At 43.4% G+C, this 25,872-nt stretch overlaps 1 protein-coding gene across 1 annotated transcript in view; it reads right to left on the bottom strand.

Annotated features, from left to right (window-relative positions):
• The window catches only part of CAP2 (cyclase associated actin cytoskeleton regulatory protein 2), a 218,096-nt gene that overhangs the window by 118,056 nt on the left and 74,168 nt on the right, over window positions 1-25,872 (bottom strand). The window contains exon 4 of the mRNA XM_075532406.1: window positions 16,065-16,142. Coding sequence (XP_075388521.1) covers window positions 16,065-16,142 — 78 coding nt within the window. The remainder of the gene's footprint in view (window positions 1-16,064; window positions 16,143-25,872) is intronic.

Below are 25,872 nucleotides of genomic sequence, written 5' to 3' on the forward strand. Positions count from 1 at the left end.
AACATCTCTAGTGGAAGAAACAGATACAGATCTGCCACCAAAGGAAATCTTCAGAAGTCTGCTCCCAGTAATACAGGAGCTAAGGGAAGCAACCAAGAATAAGGATGCAATGATAGAGCAGATGAAATCCACAATGGAGGGGATGAAGTCCACAATAGAGCGAATGAAATACAGCCACCAAAGGGAACTGCAGGAGCTAACAGAGGAGGTAGCAAAAGCCACACACAGGTCACAGAATTACGATTAGGCTTGAGGAGGCAGAGAACCGTATCAGTGATCTTGAGGACACTCAAACAGACCTAAGCAAGCAAGAAAGACAGTCAGAAAGGAAAATTAAAGAAACAAAAGATAGCCTGAGATCAATGCAATGAAGAGGAAAAATATTCGAATAATCAGTCTACCAGAGTACAATACAACACACAAGTCGACAGCCAAAACTTTCCCATTCTAGCAAGGGAGAAACAGGCACTCATAACGGTAGCAGAGAGGATGCCAGCTAGTCTAAATCCCAAGAAGAACACACCAAGACATATAATAGTAAAAATGTCCAACTTAGAGGAAAAAGAGAAAATTTTACGAGCAGCAAGAGAAAGGAAGACAGTCACATACAAACGAGCACAGGTAAGAATATGCTCAAACCTGTCAGCAGTTACCATGAAGAGGAGGAGAGAATGGAGCAAAATCTTGCAAACGCTGAAAGAAAAAAATGCCTCCCCCAGAATCCTGTACCCTGCCACATTATCCATTAAGACTGATGGTGAGATAAGTGTCTTCCAGGACAAGGAAAGACTCAAAGACTATGCTGAAAGTCACCCGACCCAGTGGAAGATGTTGGCTGACTCACTATGGCCAGAGGATCAACCTCCACAAAGAACAAACAGGAAACCACCATATAACCCATCTCCATCTAGAAGCCATCATGCCAGCAACAGTTACCAGGGTAACAGGGTCTCAGATGGAAAAGAGGACAAGATAGAAATTTCACTCAAACATAGCACACTGATATGAAGTGAGATACAAAACGCAAAACAGGTATGACAACTATGAATCCACAGATAGGGATAATAACTCTGAAATCCAATGGACTCAATTCGTACATTAAAAGAAATGGTCTTGAGGACTGGCTAAAAATATAATTCATGAATGTGTTGCCTGCAAGAGAAACATCTTAAGCGCACAGACAAGAATATTCTAAGAATAAAGGGTTGGCAGAAAGTTTACCAATCGAATTTTAATTCAAAAAAGGCATGGGTGGCTATATTAATCTCCGGCAAAATGGACCTCAAGATCCAAACAATAAAAATAGACAAAGAGGGACACTGTATAATTCTCAAAGGTTCAGTAAACCAGCAAGCACGTAGCATATTGAATATTTACGTTCTTAATAACTATGCGGCATATTTCATCAAAAAACCTATTAAAAAGATGAAAAAAGCAATCACGTAATCAACAATCATAGTAGGTGGCTTTAACACTCCACTATCAGAGAAAGACAGATCACTGGGAAAGAAGCTCAGCAAAGAGGCTAGAGAACTAAACATTGTAATTAGGCAACAGGTCCTGATAGACATCTATAGAGCTTTCCATCCCAAAGCAAAGGGTTTCACATTCTATTCAAATCCACATGGATCTTTTTCATGAACAGATCACATGGTGGGACACAAGTCCAGCCTGAGTAAATTCAAACACATAGATATTATCCAGACATCTTTCTCAGATCACTATGCCATAAAGCTGGAGATTAATAGGAGGATGTCCAGAAAATCAAGGGCAACCAATTGGAGAATGAACAACAAGCTCCTGTGACGTGAATGAGTAAGACCCAGATCAGAGAGGATATTAGGAAGTTTCTAGAAACTAACAAGAATGAGAATACAACATATCAAAACTTATGGGACACTGCAAAGGCAGTTATCAGAGGTAGCTTGATATAATTAAATGCATATATGAAAAAAGAAGAAAGGCATATGACACATACATTAACATAAAACCTCCAACAACTAGAACAGGGTCAGCAGAACAACCCCTCCAATAGCAAGAGAAAATAAATAGATAAAAATCAGGGCAGAGTTAAACAAGTGGGAAGACAAGAGAACAATGCAAAAGATAAATGCAGCTAAAAGCTGGTTCTACGAAAGAATTAACAAAATTGACAGTCCTCTGGAAAAGCTTACCAAGGATAGAAAGGAGCAAACTTCAATAGCCAGGATGAGGGATGAATCAAGGCCAATAACAACAGACCCCATTGAGATTAAAAGGATAATCACAAAGTACTATAAAGGTCTGTATTCTAATGAATTCAGAAACATGGAAGCCATGGATAAATATTTGCGAAAATTGTTTCTTCCTAGATTATCTCAGATAGAGATCAAGAACCTCAACAAACCCATAGCAAAAGAAAAAATAGAGAGAGTCATCAAATACCTACCAACAAAAAAAGGCCCAGGGCCAGATGGTTGCATAGCAGAATTCTACCAAGAATTCAGGGAAGACTTGACACCGATCCTTCACAAAGTATTCGATAACATAAAAGAGGATGGCAAATTCTCAAACTCATTTTATGAAGCCAGTATTACTTTGATACCCAAACAGGGCAAAGACCCCACAGGTATAGAGAATTACAGAGCAATATCTCTAATGAACATAGGTGCAAAAACCCTTAACAAAATATTGGCAAATAGAATACAAAAGTATATAATACATACCATCCACCAGGACCAGGTAGGATTCATCCCAGGGATGCAGGGACGGTTTACCACCTGAAAATCCATCACTGTTATACATCAGATCGTGAAGAAAAAGGATAAAAACCATATGATAATATCCATAGATGCAGAAAAAGCATTTGACAACATCCAGCACATCATTCCTAATCGAGACACTCATGAAAATAGGATTGGAAGGTAAGTTCCTCACGCTTATACAAGTTATCTATGAAAGACCAATGGCCAACATCATAGTCAATGGAGAAAAGACAAGAACAATCCCACTGAAAAAGGATAAAAGACAAGGACGACCTCTGTCCCAACTTCTATTCAATATCATTTTGGATGTTCTGGCTAACAACATAAGACAGCAAAGGACATCAAAGTGATCCAAATGGGAGAGGAGGAGGTGAAACTACCGCTATTTGCAGACGGCATGATCCTGTACATTGAAAACCCAAAAGCTCCACAGCTGGATTATTTACAGTGATAGAGGAATGTGGAAGAGTAGCAGGATACAAGATCAATAAACAGAAGTTGGTAGGTTTTCTATACACATCGAACAGGGCCATGGAAGAGGGGATTAAGAAAGAAGTACCCTTCCGAGTAGTGAAGAACAAACTGAAATACTTAGGAATATATTTAACAAAAAATACTAAATACCTATACAAGGAAAAATATAAGCCCCTACTACAGGAAACCAAAAGTGACCTCCACAAATGGAAGAACATCCCCTGCTCATGGATTGGAAGGCTCAACATAGTAAAGATGACAGTCCTACCATAAGCACTTTACAAGTGCAATGCTATAACAATTCAAATTCCATCAACCTTCTTCAATGAATAGGAAAAACTGACCACCAATTTCATATAGAGAGGGAAGAAAGCCAGAATTAGCAGAGAACTCCTCAAGAAGGACATCGTTGGGGGACTCACCTTACCTGATTTTAATGCCTATTCCACAGCCAAAGTGTTCAAAACAGCGTGGTATTGGCACAACAACAGACACTCAGACCAGTTGAAAAGAATAGAAAGCCTAAGAGTAAAACCATCAGCATATAGACAACTGATGTTCAACAAGGGTCCCAAAACCATCAGGTGGGAAGTGGATACCCGTTTTAACAAGTGGTGCTGGAAACAATGGATATCCACATGAAGAAAGATGAAACAAGATGTTTACCTCACCCCATGCACAAGAATAAACTCAAGGTGGATCCCAGACCTAGAAGTTAAACCCCAAACCATCAGGACCATCAAGGAGGGAATTGGGACTAACCTCAGAGCACTGGCCCAGGGAACTCATAGGCTCACTACAATAGGGAAGGGTATAAACACAGGTGAACTGGAAATCAGCAAATGGGACTTAATAAGAATAAAGCACCTGTGCACCTCGAAAGACTTCACCAAGAGGGTGACAAGATAACCCACACACTGGGAAAGGATTTTTAGTAATGGCATATCAGGCAAAGGGCTCATTACCAAAATCTACAACACCATCATGAGCTGCAAAAAGAGGAAAACAGTTAACCCCCTAAGGAAGTGGGCAAAAGAATTGAAAAGAAGTTTCACTAGGGAGGAGACCCATATGGCCAATAAGCATATGAGAAAGTGTTCCAGGTCATTAGCCGTAAGAGAAATGCAAATCAAAACAACCATGAGATACCACCTAACACCCCTGAGGCTAGCCCAAATCAGGAAATCAGAGAGCAACAAGTGTTGGAGGGGCTGTGGTGAAGTAGGAGCCCTCCTCCACTGCTGGTGGTCATGTACATTTGTACAGCCACTGTGGAAAGCAATCTGGCGATACTTAAAGAAAATGGAAATTAATCTACCTTATGACTCAGCCATCCCTATACCTGGCATATACTCAGTGGAAGCAGCAAATAAAATATGACCAGTCATATGCTCTCCAATGTTTATTGCGGCACAATTCACAATCACAAAGACTTGGAAACAGCCTAAGTTTCAATCAATATATGAGTGGATTAGTAAACTTTGCCACATACACACCATGGAGTACTATGCAGCACCGAAAAGCACGGATGATCACATGAAACACGTTTCATGGGAAGAGCAGGAAGGAATCATGTTAAACAAGGTAAACCAAACTCAAAAGGACAGATATAACATGAGTCCCCTGAGGTAACTGCAATCAGCATGCTGGGAATAGAATAATAAACACCTATCTTGCAATAAAAAAGGTGGAAGCATAGATAGTTGGAGGGAGGACAGGACACACCTAGGGAGGTACATGAGAGCCCAACATAAAGAAGGAGAAGTGCGGCAGGTAGAGGGAGAAGCGGGGTAGGGAGAAACCAAGTGGATGGCATGGGGGGAATAGGGCACTAACCCACCCGGGGAAGAGTATTGGTTGTGTCCCTACAGAACATGCATACGGACCCCACCATCACATACCAAACCAGGAGTGCAACATAAAGCAGGGAGGAATACACCAAGAGACTGGCCCATACGCCAGCCCCAACCAGAATTAGCTCAACCCCCACCATCGAAGAGATTACCACAGAAAATGAAAATAGATCGTCTGGTGTGGTAAAGGAACTGAGCTCCCACTCCACACCCAGAAGGAAGCTGAAGCAAAGGAAGGAGGAAGAACAGAGCGGAGCACACCTGGGATCACCAAGCTCAAAGGATGGTAGCCCGGCTCAAAGGGCCCAATGTACAGAAAGGACCATATAGTCTGCCCCACAGTGAGATGCGACATCCTGCACTGATCCATGGCCCTACATGGAACAGCACCTGAGACACAGTAGGGGATGTGTGACTGAGCTGATCCCATCACACTGAGGCAAAACACTGGGGGTGTGCAATGGAGCAGCGGGGGAAGCAGAGCAAGGAGGTCCCGAGGGAGTATAAAGGATGGACTTTGGGGTCAGGATGTGGCACCCCATCGGACTCATCGAGAAAACACTCCTAAAGGTCAACAAACAGACCTCGAACTACTAAAGGCTTTTTTGCTGTCCTTGTTTTGTTTTTTTTTATTCTCTTCTTTTAAATTTTGTATGTCAGTGGCTTTTTTGTTTGTTAGTTTTGCGGTGTTGCTGCCGTCGATGCCACGTTCTTCTGTGCCACTTTGGTGCTGTCAAAGCCATTTGCATTTTTATGTACATATTACTATATCTGCAGATCCATCTAGATAAGCTAGGCTGGACAAATAATGTGAGAAGAAAATAACGGGACCAACGGTCCTGGAGGCACATGAGAGTGTGGGGGGTGGGTAGGGGAAAGGAGAAGGTGTTGGCCAACTCAGGGACAAGGGAACAACGAGTGGTTCAAAACCACTGGAGGGAGGGGAGGGGAGGACTGGTAGGGAGTGACCAAGGGCAAGGTAACTGAGAGGAATTACTGAAACCAGAATGAAGGCTGAACATGGTAGTGGGACACGAGGAAAGCATAAGGAAATAGAGGAAAGGAGTAGGAGGCAATGAGCATACATAGAAGCCTAAATACAGACATGCACATATGTAAATATATGTATGATTATGGGGGAAATAGACCTATGTGCATATATTTATATGTTCAGTAGTAGGGTAGCAGGTTAGTCAGTGGACATTGGGTCTCCTCGCTTGCATTCCCTCAATACAGGAGCACCTTGCTCAGCTAAGCAGTCATTCCATGATGCCCACCTTCCCGACATGATAGCTGAAGACAGACGTGTACATAAGCAAACGTAGTAAAGAAAGCTGATGGAGTTCGGCTATCAAAAAGATGTAGCGCCTGGGGTCTTAAAGGCTTGAAGGCAAACAAGCGGCCATCTAGCTCAGAATCAACAAAGCCCACAGAGAAAAAGCACACAAGCCTACGTGAACACGAGGTGTGGAAGTGATCAGGTAGCATACACCAAAGAACAAAAACCATCATTGTGTGATCACCTTCCTCACATAGACACTGAAGACAAATGTGTGCATAAGTAAGTGTGGCAAAGAAGGCTGACAGTGCCCAGGTATCGAGAGATATAGCGTCTGGGGACTTAAAGGCTTGAAAGTAAACAAGCGGTCATCTAGCCCAGAAGCAACAAAGCCCACATGGATACAGCACACCAGCATGTGTGATCATGAAGGGCTGAGAGGACCAGGTTTCAAGCAACAAATGCAGGGGGGGAAATCATATCATCATGAATGAGGGGAGTGCATGATGGGGACCCAATGCCCATCTGTAGACAACTGGACATTGCTTGCAGAGGGGCAGTGGGGAGGAGAGGAGTCACTCAGGGTTCAGTGTAGCAATAATGAAACTCACAACCTTCCTCTAGTTATTAAACTCTTCTTCTCCCCCAACTATCATGATCCCAATTCTACCTTGCAAACCTGGTTAGACCAGAGGATGCACAGCAGTACAGTTGGGATCTGGAAACACAGATAATCTAGGACAGATGAACCCCTCCGGACCAATGGTGAGAGTGGCGATACTGGGAGGGAAGGGTGGGTAGAAAGCAGGACTGGATCTCAGGGATCTACATAGAACCTCCTCTCTGGGGGATGGGCAACAGGAAAGTGGGTGAAGGGAGACGCCGGGCAGTGTAATATAAGATAAAATAATAATTTATAAATCATTAAGGATTCATGAGGGAGATGGTCGCGGGGAGGGAGAGAGAGGGAAAATATTCCAAATCTAGTTATACCCACTAGTAATTTGGATTCATCAACCGCTTCCATACCTAGGTTACTGTCCCTAGACTTCCTTGCTTAGTTTAAGATAAACTATTGACACATTTAGGATCTCTGGAAGCACTGTTGGGTAAGAATTGGGCTGCTAACTGTAAGGTCAAGGTGGGTGGTTCAAACCCATCATCTGCTCTATGAGAGAAAGATGAAGCTATCTGCTCCCATAAAGATTTATAGACTATACAGGAAGGGTTTCTATGTGATAGAATCAACTCATGGTAGTGGGTTTGGTTTGGGGTTTTAGATGAATACATTTTATTACTGATTCCATGCATTTGAATGTACTCTGCTATGGAGTGGGGAAGCCCTGGTGGTGTAACAAGCTACAAGCTGGGCAGCTAATCACAAGGTTAGTAGTTTGAAACTGCCAGCCACTTATTGGGAGAAAGATGAGGCTTTCTCCTCCCATAAAGATTTTCAGTCTCCGGAACTCACAGCTGGGTTGTTGCTATGAGTCAGCATCTACTGTGGAGTGCTATGGAGTGCATATGTACTCTGATGTGGAGGATTGGCTAGAAGGAGTCTCAAATCTTCCAACCCCTCTAAGTGTTCAGTTCATGTTAACAAAGAGAGAAAAGAGAATCTATTTTAGATTTAGGAAGGCACTATTTCCTTTTAAAGTGAAAGCTCGCATAAAAACCGAAAAGGAGAGGGAGGTTAGGATGATTATAAATAATCTTCCTGGGAGTTGGGAAATTTAGAGTTAAATTTCTCTCTGTGGACCGGGGAGTACACCTGAATGCCATGCAAACACACACACACACACACACACACGCACACGCACACACACACACAGCCTATTTCATTGTCAGCTCTTCACAGCACAAGCAATGCTGGAGAAATTATGGAAAGTGTGTGTAGGCGGGGAGACGGAAGCTTGCAGTTTTTACGGTGCAACAGCTGTGGTTTTCCATTCCCATGGAGCTGCCCATCTGTTCCTGAAAATTCACTAGGGCTGGACGAGGTGGGCTAGGTGGGGTACCTCCTGGCAAAGGTCCTCTCTGGTCATAGTCTCCCTAGGGGTTGGAGCCAATGCAGGCAGGGCCCACTAGGCTACTAGCCAATGCAGCCCAGAGGCACTGGCCTAAGAAGCCACATTTTCAGTTCAGACCTGAGTCTGGCTTCCCCAGAGTTGAGATCACTGAAGATCATGCTTCACATCTACCTTAGATAGGATTGTGTCTTCTCCTCTGCCCCACCTACAACCAACCAAACTCACTACCACCAAGCCGATGCCCATTCATAGTGACTTTATAGGTTAAATTTCCCCTGCGAGTTTCCTAGATTGTAGCCCTTAACAGGAATAGAAAACATCCTCTTTGTCCCTGGTGAAGCAGCTGGTGGTTTTGAACTGCTGACCTTGCACTTAGCAGCACAATATGTAAACACTATGCCGCCAGGGTTCATTGTCGCCCCACCTACCCCTGCCAAACATGTGTCAATTTGATTGGACCATGATTCCCCATGCCAGGTAACTCTTCCCCATTTTGTGATCTGATGTAATTATCCTACATGCTATAATTCCCCACCTGTGGTTAAGTGTGAGTGGCTAACCATGAGGAATGCAGTTTAAACCCACTTGTTGCTCCATGGGATAAAGATGAAATTGAGACTGTTTACCCCTGTAAACATTTGCTGCCTGGGAAACCCAGTATTGTCTTTTAAAATGGCTGTGAGTCCGGACTGACTTGATGGGCAGTGGATGGGTTATGTTAATGAGGCAGGATGCGATGTAGTTGTGGTAATGAGGTAGGATGAGACCTACAGGATTAGGTTGAATTTTGAGTCCATCTCTTTTGAGATAGAAAAGGGATCAATCAAATGAGTAGAGGGACCCAGTAACAAAAAGAAAAAGAGCTTGGAACAGAGCACATCCTTTGGACGCAGGTCCCCTGCACTGGGGCCCTCCAAGACCCAGGGGAAGATTGATGGAAGAAACATGGAAACCTACAGGGAAATTCAGACCCATAGATGCCAAAAGGAGCCAAGGACTTTCCGCGTAAACTTGGAACTGGCCGAGAGAGAAAGCATTTCCTTAGAGCTCATCCCCAGAATCTTGAATTCTGGCCTCTGAAACAGTGAGTCACTCTAAGTCAGAATTGACTCGATGGCAGTGAGTTTTTTGAGAAACGGTGAGAGATTAAATTGTTGTGTTAAAGTCATTCACTTAAGGCATTTCTTTCATCGCAGCTCTAGATAACTGAACCAACATCTCTCCCAAATGATACAGGAAATGTTTCAAGGCCAGTCATTCCATTGGAGCATTTCACCTCTTCCAATTGAGCCAAATACTTTCTGCAGTTTTATTTGGACTGAGCAGTGCGTCTTTTGGGATGCGTGTTGTGGATGCTGTTAGGGGCTGTTGAGTGGATTCCAACACATGTGGACCCCATGAGGGACAACAGAGCTGTCCCCAGAGGGTTTTATTTGCTGTAACCTTTACGGGAGCAGCCCATCAGCCCTTGCTCTCTCAGGGCCTGTAGGAAGATTCTAATTATAGATGTTTGGGGTAACAGCTGGGTTTACCTATGGCGCCACCAGGGCTCCTTCTGTGGTGTGTCATGTGCACAACAAGGTGTTTGGACGGTGAGGTTCCCTGGCTGGGTCCATCATGGGTCATCACGTTCTATTTTTCATGTTTGTACATGAGAAATAACATTTTTCTCCTATACCCACTTGCTGTGAATGTAAGCGAATAGTTGAATTTGTCAGGGTCTTTTGGGGAATTCTACACTTAGAGGCTGAGGGCTGCTTGGACAAGTTCATGACAAAAGCCTTCCATCAGCTGGATAAAGATGGGTTTGATGGATGGTTACTAAAAGAAAGTCCTAGAGGGTCTTTCTGCAAGGACTGGACAACTCTCTTAACCAAAGATCATTTCTATAAATGAGAGAAGACAAGTATGAGCGATTCCACAAATGTTTTCTCTCTTGTTCTGTCATAAGCATTGAGATATGTCAATGAGATCTATGGGCCAGAGATGGGACCACTCGAGAATGAAATAAATCCCTTCGGTGGTCCACAGTCAGCACTGGAAAGAGAACAGAACTAAGCAATAGGATGGAGAAAAGAAAACAGTGGACTACGCATGGCAAGGATAATTGTTGTATCTTTGTGAAACAACCTCCCCAAATGGAATTCTCTATCACCAAGTAGATCCTGAGTCATAGTGACCCTTTATACGATGTCAAAGGATCCAGCAGCTTCATATCATAGAGTGGTGGACCAGGGTAATGGAAAACATAGGCATAGTCTTTCCTATGGGTCAGAGTTCAAAAATTTGGAGAATCTTTTTGTTAGAGAATGTGTCATAGTGGGGTGTTCAGCATAGAACTCTTGCCTCTTGTGCAAGAGGCCCAGGCTCAATTTCTGGCCCACGCACCTCACACATTCTTAGCAGAATTTGTAGACTAAGGCAGACTAGGAAGAAATACCTGGTAATTTACTACTGAAAAGTACTTGTTGAGAACTTATGGACCACAATTGTCTCATCCACAATTGGCCAGAGGGGTGTCCTGTCAGGTATGGAATCACCATGATAAAGTTGACTTGATGGCAGCTAACAACAACAACCAGAATAACACAACATATTAGAGACTGATTCCCAACAAAAAAAGGAAATTTAAAGCTGGATGTCATTAGTGTCCATAAGGACTGTGAACTAACCTCTTAGTCTGCTTGTGTTTTCATTGTGGCCCATGGAAAAAAAAAAAAAAACCCAAACAAACAACAAAACAACCAATCAATTATTTTAGAGCCTGACAGGGAGAAAAGAATCAAGGGAACACTACTGCTGTATGACAAATTGCCATGAATTTAGTGGCTTAAGACCACATCCCTTTAGGACCCGGAAGTTTTATAGGCTGAAAGTCTGGGCGAGCTCAGCTGGGATAGCTCTTCTTCAGGGCCTCACTCAGCAAGCTGAAATCCAGGCACTGGCCTGGCTGTGTTCTCCTCTAGAGCTTGGGGTCCTTTTCGGAGATCATGTAGTTGCCAAAGATTCCAATCCCTAGGATTGAGATCCCTATTTTTTTCTAGCTATCTGTAGAAGGTATGTGATTTAAAAAAAAATCATTTTATTGGGGGTTCATGCAACACTTATCACAATCCAGACATATATCCATTGTGTCAAGTACACTTGTACATATGTTGCCATTATCATTTTCAAAGCATTTTCTCTCTACTTGAGCCCTTGGTATCAGCTCCTACATTTTCTCTTCCCTCCCCCTCCTTCCTTCCTTCCCTCATGAACCCTTGATAATTTGCAAATTATTATTTTTTCATGTCTTTCACTGTCCGATGTCTCCCCCACCCTCTTGTAAGTTGTCTATCCCCCAGGAGGGGGTTATAGGTAGGTCATTGTGATTGGGTACCCCTTTCTCCCCCCACCTTCCCTTTCCCCTCCTGGTATGGCTATTCTCAATATTGGTCATGAGGAGTTTATCTGTCCTATATTCACCATGTTTCCAGCTCATATCTGTACCCATGTACATGCTCTGGTGTAGGCAGATTTGTAAGGTAGAATTAGGGTCACAATAGTGGGGGGTGGGGAGGAAGCATTAAAGAAGCAGAGGCCAGCTGTATGTTTCATCGGTGCTACACTGTACCCTTACTGGCCTGTCTTCTGTCAACCTGGCTATGGTGCCTAGTTGTTTGGTAAAACTCTTTGCAATTATAATGTAATTGCATGTGATTAAATCCGCTGTACTTAAAAATGAGGGGGCTTCAAAAATTTACATTATCTTTCATTCAATTTTTTTCATGAGACTGAAAAAAAATTGACAACCAAGAATCCTTTACCCAGTCAAATGAGGCCTCAATATAACGTGGAAATAAGGACCTTTTCAGACAAGGAAAAATGCTTAGAATTAGTAAACAGTATGAGCAAACTAGCAAAACAAAAAAAAAATACCCTTAAGGGAGTTTTTTGCACATGAGTCAATGGCTATCTACAAAAAAAAAAAAGCCCACAAAAATTTTGGCTAAATAGGTTGGGGAAATTTTGTGTTTTTTTCAATTTTAGCATATTTCTTAACTGAACAGAGGCCACTTGCATGCCCCCACGTTATTCTTGCAATTTGGGATGCCATGTGTTCATCTATTGACTCCTCTCTCCAAGATTTAGTGGGTGTCTTTTATGTGCAAGACTTGGTCCAGGAGAGCCCTCTCAAACTGTCCTCAAAGAAGACAGGTGGAGGGTGGCCAGAGAAGTCCTGCTTCATTTCTCCATTTGAGCCCCTCAATGATTCATGGACATCACCTTCTACCTCAATTACAGGAGAGACAGGTTAAGCTGCATCTAGAATGCACCATCTAGAACACTGCTGCAGCTTTCTAGTTTCCAGTAGCTCTTTTGGAAAGGGGGAAAAGGCAGGGATTGAGAAATCCAGGGAGAAAAATGCATATATGCTTGAAACACAGAATATATACATTTCTATGAAGCCACCAGCCTGGTCTACGCGCTAATTTCACCAGAGGTAAGTGCATACATTCGATCTGGAGAGGAGGTTGCGACTCTGGCTGCAAGTAAGACTCATCTCTGGTTGTTAGCTGCCATTGAATCCCAGCGACCCACGAACAACAGAATAAAAGGAATGATAAATTGGTTGTATAATTTATAGAGTTTTCATTGGCTGATTGTCGCAAGTAGCTCACCAGGCTTCTTGTCCTAGTCCAGCTGAGCCTGGAAGTTCCACTGAAACCTAGTACCCATCACAGAAACACACAAGCCTCCCACTAACATAGAAGAGGTGGCTGGATAGAAGGTGCACTGTGTAGGAATCCAACCCTAGTCTCCTGCATGGCAAGATGCCAAGTGAGAAGTCTACCTGTGAACTCTCACTGCCTCAGATTCACATTGATTTTATCTATCTATCAAACATCAGTTTTGTTGGCATATAATTCACATATCAAATAATTCAATACCTCAATCATATTGAGTTTTACAATCATCACCACAATCAATTTTAGAATATTTTTTCTTTCTCTTATTCATTAGCTCCCCATTTTCCCCCAAACTCCTCTGTCATATCCCCAAGACACCATTAATCCAGTTATTGTCTCCAAAGATTTACCTATCCTAGATTTCATATACAGGATATTTACAAAAACAAACTAATACCAACAATAAATACAGAGAAAAAGCTCAAAATGAAAAAGAAAGTAGGAAATATGAAAAACCCGAGCAAATTTAAAATGTACCCAAATGGAGATCAAATGATAAAATGTTACATTTTAATTGTATTTGCAGTATTCCACTTTCTAATGCACCCTGCACCACAGTAAGGCTACAGAGTCACCATGAAAGCCTATCAAAAAGCACCAAGGCAAGGCTATGTCCTGGACCAATTAAATCAGAACCTCTGGGGCAAGACTCAGGCACTGGCATTTGTTAAAGTTTCTCAAGTGATTTTACTCCCAGGCATGTCTGGGAGCCACTGATTCTGGAAACATCTTGTCCCTTTATGGAGCTAAATATCTTTCCTTGAAAATCAAACTTCCTACTTCTCAGGATTCTTAGCTCAAGTTTTTCTTTTTACTTTTAGGAGTTTGTTTTGGACTCCAAAAATGAGCTACTAAATTTAAGCTGTTATATTCTACTGACTATTCAGCTTATCTTTTTAAATTATGCAATTTTTAACAAACTTAAAATATAGAATATTTAGTCAAACGAACAATTTCTAATATTTTTCTTTTTAACAAGCTATACTTATAGAGCTACTTAAGAAATGCATAGTATTTTTATTTCAAAATAAAAGAACTTGTTTCTATAATAAATATTCTTTAAACAAATTATGGAAACTTCTTCTCTCCAATACAGTTTTTAGAATCCCTATGCATAGTCCAGACACTAGAAGACAGACACCTTAGTGGTGTGGTGGTTACACATTGGGCTGCTAACTGCAAAGTCAGCAGTTTGAAATTACCAGCCACACCATGGGAGAAAGATGGAACTTTCTACGCCCATAAAGAATTAGTTTCAGAAACTCATAGGGGGAAGTTCTACCCTCCTATACAGTCACCATGAGTTGGCATCAACTGGATGGCAGTGAGTTTATTTGGGGGGGGGGGGTTATAGTTTAAAAAGCACTAGGAAATCAGTGGTAGAATTCTCACCAATCATTGAGTTCTATCCCAGCCAATGTGCAATCAGCACCTGGCATGCAGTAGAGGCCTGTGAGTTACTAAGTTACACAAGAGGTTTCGGTGGAACTTCCAGACCAACACAGATTAGGAAGAGTGTCCTGGTGACTTGCAGCTGAAAATCATCCCCCCAAAATTCTGTGGCTCACAGGGTCAGATCAATAAAATCCTCTTTTATCAGATGAGTGCCATGAACTGAATAACGATGTTGTATCCCACTCAAGTACCCTCATTACTAATGGCTGATCACATCAGATAAGTAATGGAGGATGATTGCATCATTACCTAACTGCCAAACTACAGAGAAGCATGACCCAGCCAAGTTGACACATTTTTGGGGTGACATAAGTTAAACCATGATGCTCCCCAACCACAAGTTTGCTCTTAACCAAAACTATTATCCTTTTAATTTTCTTTACTCCAGGTTTTAAAAGGGAATGTTAAGTTAAAAGTTGTTAAAATGATTATTTTGTAATATCATTGCATGGCTCCCTGGTGGCACAAATGGTTAGGCTGTTAACTGAAAGGCTGAAGGTTTTAATCCATTGGATATATCCACGGGTGAAAGACCTGGCAGCCAAGAAACCCCAATGGAGGCAATTTGACTTGGTCACACAGGTTCACTAGGAGTTAGAGTCCAGTGAGTGCCACAACCACCACCATCACTGCTCTGGATATCAAGCGTTCTAATAGCTCCAAGTATCTTGAATCTAAGGAAAGTTCATCTGCCTTCATGTCCCAGTACACATGGACCCACCAAGAGTGTCTCTGACATTTGCGTTTTGAAAATGATGCACAAGCATCATCATGGAGGAGCTTGTGGGAAAAGCAGTCTAAGGGTGGGCTCCAATCTCCTCAGTGAGGCACTGCATTTAAGCGCCAAGGTGATATGTAATTCTGGGCAACACTGATGTAGCCACTTGATGTTGCTACTGATATTTCAGATACCATGCTGGACGGTTCCCAGAAGAGCTTCCAGACTAAGACAGACTTTGAAACCTTATGGGTCCCAACAGAACACAATCCAATTCTCTCACTTTGGACACATCAATAAGAAGGATGAATCACTACAGGAGAGCACCATGTTTGGTGATGAAGGGGCCAGTGGGGGCAAAGGAAACTCTAAGTGAGATGGGCTGGCACACTTGTCAGAGTGATGGACTCAAACATGGCAGTGATCATAAGGATGACATGAAACTGGAGTGAGTTACTACCACTCGACGGCACCTACCAACAACTACTAAACTAGTACTCTCAAGTGCTACAGTAGGAAGCTGGCCATACGGACCGTGTTAGTAGTATGAGGGTATTATTACTTCCTGAGTTCAGCAACTGGACTGCATTTGGAAGTCACTTACCTATGAAGACTGTAAAGACAGAAGACTTGCTACAAGTCATAATGAAAACTGAAGATGGGACCAACATGTGCCCTTTAAGTCTCAATTGAGGAGACAGCCTGGATCAGAAGACACAGTTCTGTTGTTTCCTTGTTTCTATGTTATACTGCTCCTTCCTGGGGCAGCCTTGCTACTTACCTCTTGAGGCTGTTGGTGCTGCGAAGCCATCAGAAGGAAAGCCCGCTGGGCCTGGAAGGCGCTGTGCACCATTTCTGCCTGGAAACAAAGAAGACAACAGTTTAATTGTCGGAGGCCCTAAACAAACAGCTCCCATTCAATTAGCAATGCCACTCCTACTGTAGATCCAAGAGAATGGGACACAGGTGCACATGAATGTTGATAGCAGCTTTATTTACAATGGACAAAAGGAGGAACTAACCTAAATTCCATCAAGGGAGGAGTAGATTAAAAAAAATCTAGTCAAAAGAGGAGCTCATACCAAGAGTTCAAGTAGAAAGCAAACGTTTTAAGAATCATGATGGCAATAAATGTATAAATGTGCCCGATACAATGGAAGGATGGATGGATGGATGGATGGATGGATGGATGGATGGATGGATGGATGGATAGATTATGATAAAAGTTGTAGGGGTCCCCAATAAAATTATTTTTAAAAATAGAATCTACTCATACCATGGAATATTATTTCATCACCAAAAAAATAAAGTTTTGCTACCTGCTGAGGCATCAATGAACCTTGACAACGTTATGTTCTGTGAAAAAAGCCAGCCACAGAGACCAAGTATTACCTAATCCCATTGATAGGAAACATGCAGGATGTATGTAGGGATGGGAGGTGGAATAATAGTTGTCAGGAGTTGGGGGACAGGGAGGAGGGGTGTGATTGCTAATAGGTATGAGATTTCTCGTTGGAATGATGAATATACTCTGGGAGTAGGGTGGTTGCACATGTTTGTGAATACACCCCAAACCACTGGATGATACACTTTAAAGGAGTGATTGTCGTGGTGTATGAATAAAAACCCGCTAAAAGAGCAATTGTTTTCAATGGGTGTCCAATTCTGCTTTACACTTTAGAGGAGGAAAGGGTGGACTCTAAGCCATCCTGCTGAAGGTGCTCACTTATAGCCTGAAGCGTCTATAAGTGCTCATTGAGATGATTGTGGAAGAGAATGCTGTGCCATTGAGTAGCCCTGTGGGAGGAGATCCCATTGGCACTCATCCCCCTACAGAGAAGCTGTGCAGGTGGGAATGCCATCAACACATGGGATAATACTCCTTGTCCTCATTTTCTACCAGCTCTTGACTAATGAATATTTTTAATTAAAAATATGTAAAAGTACCAAGCCCAATATAATAATTTCCAATATTTTATCCAATTCAAGTATTTGCTTTAAAATATTTGGTGTTTGCTTTTTAAAAATTACTTGTTTTATAATCAGACCATATATTATCATATATGTTAATTATAAATACTTGTCATACAGTGATACAAAGATTGAAGTTAGAATGTGCCCATACCCAATGAAACTCAAAACCTTCTCCTAGTTCTTGAACACTTCCACCCACCAATTATCATGATCCCATTTCTACCTTGTGGACCTGGTTAGACCAGCGGATGCATAGCGGTGCAGTGGGGATCTGGAAAAACATGGAATCTAGAATGGATGAACCCCTCGGGAATGGCGGTGAGAGTGGAGACATGGGGAGGGAAGGGGGTGTAGAAAGGGAGAACCGATCTCGGGGATCTGCGTGTAGCCTCCTCACTGGGGGATGGGCAGTGGGAAGGTGGGTGCATGGAGACGCCGGGCAGTGTAAGATAAGATATAATAATAATTTGTAAACTATTGAGGGTTCACAGGGAAGGGAGGTGCGGGAGGGAGGGGGAGGGTAAAAAAGAAAATGAGCTGATTCCAGGAACCCAAGTGGAAGGCGAATTTTGAGAATGACGAGGGCAATGAATGTATAGGGGTGCTTTGCTCAATTGATGTATGTATGGATTGTGAGAAGAGTTGTATGAGCCCCAATAAAATGATTTATTTTAAAAAAAGAATGTGCCCATACCTCGAAACAAGTGTTATTAGTATTAAATGAATGGCATCAGAGGTACCCACTAAAACATATAGGCACAGAGATTTTTATAATGAGATTGCACTCTAGTTAATTTTTAGTAAAACACATACATTTTCATTGTGATCCACATAAAAGAAGAACTGTTAAAATTCAGATAAAACCTGCCATGCTGTAATGAAGGGACCCCAGTGGCGTAGAGGCTATGCACTGAGCGTCTAACCACCAGGTCAGCAGTTCAAAACCACCAGCCATTCCACAGGAGAAAGATGAGGCTGTCTGCTCCTGTAAAGATGCCAAGTCTCAGAAACCCCAAAGGGGCAGTTCTACTGTGCCCTGTAGGGTCATTATGAGTCCGAATCATTTGATGGCAGTGAGTATATTGTAATAGGTTTATGGCCTATCTGACAATTTTAAGGTTAATACAAAGAAAATACCGAGTTTGAAATAATCATGTCTATATTTTAAGCTTCATGTTATAGTGTCAGGTGATGCTGATTTACTCCTGCTGAGAAAGATGAAGACACACGTCCTCTCCCATTGCCTTCCATCCCTGGCCCTCCAGCTTCCAAATTCTTCCATTGTGTAATTATTATTATGTCTAATGGGTAGCATTCCTATTCTCCCTGTGACATTAATTCCTATAGTTGCTCTGCATTAGTTCTACATTGAAACAGGCTTATTGGTCCCCCCAAGGTGCTAGTGCTAGTGGCAGCATGGGTTACCTGTTGAGCTTCTGACCACGATGTCAGGTACTTGAACCCACCAGTGAAACCCCTGACCACTCTACCCTGACTCTACAGATTTAAAAAGTTTCAGGAACCCACAGGGGCAGTTCTACCCTGCCCTCATCAGCTCACAGTTTGGTTTGGTTTTGAAGTGAGTGAGTTCGGTTCAATTTGGGGGATCAGTTCCCATACTTCATGTTGCCATAACTGAGTTATTTCTGAGTTATGCTTAATTGATAGAACCATTAGCATCGATTATTTACTTTAAAAAGATCATCTCATAGTTACTTTGTTCTCTCAGGTCTATACATATCCCCTCACTGTCTTTGTATTTTAACAATATCCCGATGGAATATAACCTCCTTGGGCCACTTTCATTCTCCAAGTTCAGGTAAACCCAAACCACCCTCACCGTCGCTGCTAACTCGTGGAGATCCTGAGAGATCGGGGAGAAGGAGCCCTGGGGGTCTCTGAGACTATCTAGCAGAGGAATGAAGAGGTCTGACCCCAGCTTGATTCCCACCACCCTCTATAGAAGGTTTTTCATTTTCTGCTTTCACATCTGAAGATCTGAAGAATGCTTTCTTTATCTTTGAGGTGTGATAATTTAATTAAAATATGTCTGGGTTTTGAACATTCTTTGTTAAATTTCCTGGAAGAGCTTTGGTCTATTTTTCCCCCCATTTCTGGGAAATTTTCTTATATTTAAAAATATATCTTCTGTTCCAGTTGTTTTTTTTTTCTACTCAGAGACCAATTATTCTCCTCCCCTTGTGACATGTGCATGTCTTCCTAACTTGAAGATTCTCTCTGTCTCTAATTTCCTCATCTGCCCTCCACATACCCTGTGCTCACACAAACACACTTGGCTATTGGTAAGCCGACTGGGTTTGAGCAGTGTCTCTCCAATGTGTTAGCCTGTCAGTGCCTGCATCCGTTCCTCAAGCCTGACGCTCTACTCTTTGATTTGTTTCTTCTCAGACGTGCCGTGGCCCCTTCCCATCTCATGCACACTGCTTTCGAACCTGGTCTTTACAACATAAGGCCCTTATGACGTTGTGAGTATATACACTGTGAGAGCCATCGTGAAGAATCCACTACTGCCCCTTAAGCTTCATTTTCCTAGGGGGAGAATCCACATTCTTTGCATGCCATGTTCCTTTCTGATACACGATTTGGAGCTGCACTGGTGGCGCGGTGGGCTAAGTGTTGGGCTGCTAACTGAAAGGTCAGCAGTTTGAGTCCCCTAATGGCTTCATGGGTGAAAGCTGAGGCTTTCTGCCACTGTAAAGATTTGTAGCCTTGGAAGCCCACAGCGAATGGCCGTGAGCAACTTGTAGCTGCCACACAGATCATAATTTTCCTCTTCCTCCTTCATGGGAGCTCTGTGCAGGCATTCTATTTGCTCTGATACAGAGTGGGTGAATTGTTTGCCACCACATTCCCCAACAAAACAAAGCCCTTCTCTTCCATCGACTTGATGGTCAATTCTGACTCATTGAAGCCCGATGGGACAGGGGAGCACTGCCTGTGTGGGTTTCTGAGACTCTAGTTCTTGATGGTAGTAGAAAGCCTCTTCTTTCTCCCATGGAGTGGCTGATGGGTCCAAACTGCCGCCCTTGCAGTCCGCAGCGGAACTAATGCTACCCACCAAGGTTCCTTTCCACCACATTGGAGATCAGTTAATCTCCCCTTTCAAGCAACAAGCTAACTGCTCTGTGTTGTCTACTCATTTGTGGTCGTGCTGAACAGGGGACAGAGTAAAGAAGAATTCAGCTGAGGGGATTTCTGGTCCTGATCAAAGTATCTGGTGCTACTCATTCCTGTGGGTACTTGTTACATAGCCTGGCCTGGGGTTATACCATCTGCTTCTGACATCCACCATTCTTATGGGATGGGACCCACAGACTAGATCGTTTCCCTATTTCAGACTCTGGAGTCTCTACATCTACAGAGGGAGGCAGCTCCAGTTTCCCATCTGGTTTTATTTCGAAGCATTCGAATTACAGTGTTGTTTAAGAACATTCAAAGGACTGTGGGTGGGCAGAAGAACAAACAGATCTGTCCTGGAAGAAGTATAGCCTTCCTGCCCCTTGGATACGAGGCTGGTGAGACCTTGTCTCATCTACTTTGGGCATGTTAGCAGGAGAGACCAATCTCGGGGGGGAGACATCATGCGTGTCACGCATATATTTTGGAGATATAATTCAATCCAAAATACTCTGTATAAAAATGTGCATTTGCAGTGGTTCAGAAGGACTTTTGTTAGTCTCTCATGACCACATTTCTAAAGAAAAGAGTATAAAATACAATTGTCCACTACTTAAGGAGTGCTGGTAGAATAGTGGGTTCCACACTGAGCTATAAACCCCAAGGCTGGCAGTTTGAATCTGCCAGTCGCTGTGTGGGAGGAAGATAGAAAGCTGAGGCTATTGGCTCCTGTAATAATTGAAAGTTTCAGACACCCAAAGAGACAGTTGTCCTCTGTCCTGTTGAGTCGTTATGCGTGGGCAGTGGGCTTGGCTTGGTTTGTGTGGAAGGTCCACTGCTTGTGTACACACACACTATAACTGCACTTCTCCCAGCAAACGTAGTACAAGGAGACTTCACAACATTTGTGGGGAAAGTCCGTTATCTTTTCATTCCAGCTTTTCACACTGTGAAGCTCCCTTGTATGGAAGCATGTCTTCATCTATTACAAACCTGGCAGAATTGACTGAATTATAGTTGCCATGGCAATGGTAATTTGTGGTCGCCTGATTCCTGTAGTTAAAATTGCAGCTCAGAGGGAGCACTGGCAATATTTTGCAGACATCACAAGATTAACACTATCATTAGCCCTTTTTACTACTTACCCTAGAACAACAGTTTTTTAAAAATTTTTAATCATTTATTAGGGGCTCATACAACTCTTATCACAATCCATACATATATCAATTGCGTAAAGCACATTTGTACATTCATTGCCCTCATCATTCTCAAAACATTTGCTCTCCACTTAAGCCCCTGGCATCAGGTCCTCATTTTTCCCCTCCCTTCCCACTCCCTGCTCCCTCATGAATCCTTGATAATTTACAGATTATTATTTTGCCATATCTTGCCCTGTCCGACATATCCCTTCACCCACTTTTCTGTTGTCCATCCCACAGGGAGGAGGTCACATGTAGATCCTTATAACTGGTCCCCCCTTTCCAACCCTCCCTCCCTCTACCCTCCCAGTATCACCCCTCACACCACTGGTCCTGAAGGTATCATCCGCCCTGGATTCTGTGTTTCCAGTTCCTATCTGTACCAGTGTACATCCTCTGGTCTAGCCAGACTTGCAAGGTAGAATTTGGATCATGATAGCATGGGGTGGGCTGGGAGGAGGAAGCATTTAGAAACTAGAAGAAAGTTATATTTTTCATCGTTGCTTCATTGCACCCTTACTGGCTCATCTCCTCCCTGAAACCCTTCTGTAAGGAACAACATTTTCCCTGTTGCTAGTACAGCTATTATCTGATGGATCTGATTAGCAAAGATGGCCAATTTCACTAATTAGCCTTTTCCTGAATATGACCTTTCACTCACTGCTTAGGATGAACTTTCACTCACTGCTAAGGATGGGTTAAAGAGTGGCTTTGTACCTAGATAATAATTCTCCTTGCTTTTTTTCCCTCATAGACAAAACTTTTCTGAGGATTAAACGATACTCTCCTCCTTTAGGAACTCGGGGCATAATTCACAGATTCTAAGCAAACCCAGGAGAGCCCAGTCCTTCAGAAAGGACATCGTGATTGATCAAATACAGGGTCAGCAGAAAAGAGAAAGACACACAAGATGGGTGGAGATGGTGGTTGTAATCATTGGTTCAGATGTCAGAATTATGGTGAGGTTGGTGCAAGACTGGGCCGTGTTTTGTTCTGTTGTCCATAAGATTGATATGAGTCAAAGCTGACCTGAAGCACTGCATCACAATCACCACCACCCAAACGAAAAGACCTAGGTGGTGTAAATGGTTAAACGATGGACTATTCACCAACAGGTTGGTGGTTCAAATCCACCCAAAGGACCCCTGAGAGTAAGTCTTGTTGATCTACTTCCAAGAGGTCTCAGCCTTGAGAACCCCATGGGGCAGCTAGACTCCACATACTTAGAATCACCATGAGTGGAAACTGATCAACAGCAACCAACACCCCCCACCACCCCAAAATAAAACCAACCAGCTGCCATGGTTTCACCCCCACCTCACGGGGTCCCCAGGTGTGCAGAGAAGAACTCCACTCCATAGTGTCTTCCAGAGTTGTGACTTTTCCGAAGTCTATCACAAGGTCTTTCTTACAAGGCACTGTGAGGCCGACTCTGGTTGCTAGTCAGTTGTGTAACTGTGTCACCCGGTGACTCCATTGCAGCCTCTAACGCACATTTATTTGGCACCTCATTCATCCAGGTTTTGAGAAGCTTTCATTCGGATGCTCAGAGAGTCTGATCCTGCTGCGTCTGGCCCCTGGAAAGTTCCGAGGCCCACCCCCTACCAGATAGCATCATATTTGTGAGCAGTTTTATGGAACCCGCTGAGTCTGACAGCTTGAAAGAGTGAATTCAGCTCACACAGACAGTTTGAAAACATTGTGAAAGAAAAAGCTAAACACAGGGATTTTTTTTTAAGTCAGACCCCATCGTTGAGGGCTTTTGCTGAGCTTGTCAGTCATGAGGGTGCAGGGCTCAGGGAGGGAAGGACCTTTGTGGGTGGGTGTGAACCAGTGTGTGTGGAGAGGAAGAGGCTCAGTTTTGACAAAAGGCAAGGCTTCTGGTTTTTTCTGCATTTGGTCATTTCAGCAACTGGGGTTCTTTGGCAGATGCATCGGAACACCGGGTATCTGTGGTGTTGAATACCATAGAACTCCGTGGTATTCTGTAGTGGGGAGTGGAACTATGGATTTCAATAATCAGTTTAAAACCAGCCTTGGGAAAAGCAGACAGGAGCTAAATATAACTTATTTCCATCTGATGCTCTGGGTAGCGAAAGAGAACAGGCTCCGGGGAAGCTGAACTGTGACTAGCCAGTAGAGCTCTCACTGTTGAGCAGGAAAGGTCTCAGGGTGCTGCAAAAAGAACCAGGCCCAAACATGGGCACAGGGGGCAGACCAGGACAGGGGGAGATGGAGAAGCATTCATTCCGGGGCCTATGCAAAAGGCATTCAGAGACATCCTTGGGGTGGTTTTGAGAATTGGATGCCAAAAGGAAAGGGCTTGTTTCCCTCTGTCTATAGAGGCAGGAGAGATATCTGCTTGCTGTTATCTGTGGCTCACTGGCATAAAATCAACTCCATCTTATGGCCCCTCATGTGCAAGAAAGGTCAAGCGGCACATGCTCACCTACGGGCTTGCTGGCCTGGCTGATTTCACTACGGAGGGTACTGAGCCCATCTATCCCACACACAGGCCTTCCTCACCCTCTGTTTCACCAGAAATGAAGTCATCCTTTAGCAATTCACCCTTCTGATCACCTTCCCAATCCAAGCACATTGGAGAATGATTGGCTATGACCCACAAGGTTTTCATTGATTGGAAATTCTGCTGAAGCCTGTCGACTGTGGGTAATACCGTCTGATACACTAGTGACACCGCTTCTAACATTACAGGGACAGGCAATGAACTCACCATGAAAGCATTGGCTTATTGGGGCCACGTATCACAAACCTGGAGGGAGTCAGAGTTCCTGCTTTTCCATAGAGGCCTTCCTGATTGGTCCACTGAAGTACAGTGTTTCATAGTTATGGCTCCTGGATGTTCAGATTCCATCCTCTTGGGGTCTAGCCTCCATCTGAATCAAGGAGTCCCTTGACTTTTAGCCAACTCAGAGGCAAGGGGTGGTCTGATAGATGACAGCGAGATAGGAGACAGGACTGAATCAGGAAGGCGACAGGGAGCCAAACACAAATTCCACCTGATTCACAATGTTGCTTCAAATGCATAATGAAGACCCCCCCCCCCATGTTGTGGATGGGAGAATCGTTGACTCTCGATTCCCTTCTGCTGTTGTTTGTTGTCGCCAAGCTGAATGACATGGAGAGCCCACATGAAATAGAATGAAACGCTGCCCAGGCCTGCACTACCTTCTTGATGGTTGATGTGCTTGTTGTGACCGCTGGTATTGGAGTGTCTGCTCACCCAGGAGGTTCATCTTCCTATATTGGACAGCACTCTGCTGTCCTCCAGAAGTTGTTCGCAGGCTGATTTTCAGGAGTAGATCATCAGTCCTTGCTTCCTAGTCTCTCTGTGTCTGGAAGCTCGACTGAAACCTGTCCACCATGGGTGATCCTGCTGGTATGTGAAAGACCGGAGGCATAGTTTCCATCATCACAGCAACATACCAGCTGCCACAGGCAGCACAGTAACAGGTGGGTGGGCGGTGTCTGCCTTCTGCCTCCTTAAATGTCAGGGAAAAGAGGGGACCACATGGGGAAATGAGGACCACAGAGAGGGAGAGCCAGGCAGATTAGGAGAGCTGTGGAAAACGATGTCAGCCCGGGGCTTTTTCAGAGAATGCCAGCAAGATAGGCTTCTGGGCTGTGAATGCTCACCAAATGGAAGAAGACAAGTTGTCATGAGCAAACCCAGTCATGAGGATTATCACCACCTGAAAGTATTTACAAAGCAAGCCCTCCGCCCTCTGCTCACGCCACCTAAAGCAGCAGTGATAGTGGGAGGTTACAAAAGGGCAGGGGAGGGGAGACTGCTAATGGGGTTTGCCGCCAGCTGCTGTGGGCAAGGGAAAGAATGCCGCAAATCCACAGCAGCAAGAGCAGATGCTCGGATGCTTCTTGTCTTTAATGCAAAATGAATTTTTATGGGTAAATAGCAATCTCAAATTGTTGTTCTACATTGCCTAAAATCGCCAACATCGCTCCCAATGTACTTTTGATGTGTATTCCATTTTCTTGAACCACCGAACATCGTTGCTGTCTCTTTTACAGTTTTCATTTGTAAAAATTAGCGAGATTTTTGGTTTTCTGAGCTTTCCCATATAAGAGCAAAGTAAGTAGCCAAAGAAAGAAGTACGTGGTCTGGATTCCGCTTTTGCGAATTAGCAGCTATTTCCATAAAGTTTCTTTTTTTAATTACTGATTGGGATTTAATGCATCATATCATCCCTAATTCAATCATGTCAAGTAGTAGTGTACAATTGCTAACCACAATCCATT

Source organism: Tenrec ecaudatus, chromosome 1 (genome assembly GCF_050624435.1).
Source record: "Tenrec ecaudatus isolate mTenEca1 chromosome 1, mTenEca1.hap1, whole genome shotgun sequence".
Taxonomy (NCBI): Eukaryota; Metazoa; Chordata; class Mammalia; order Afrosoricida; family Tenrecidae; genus Tenrec; species Tenrec ecaudatus.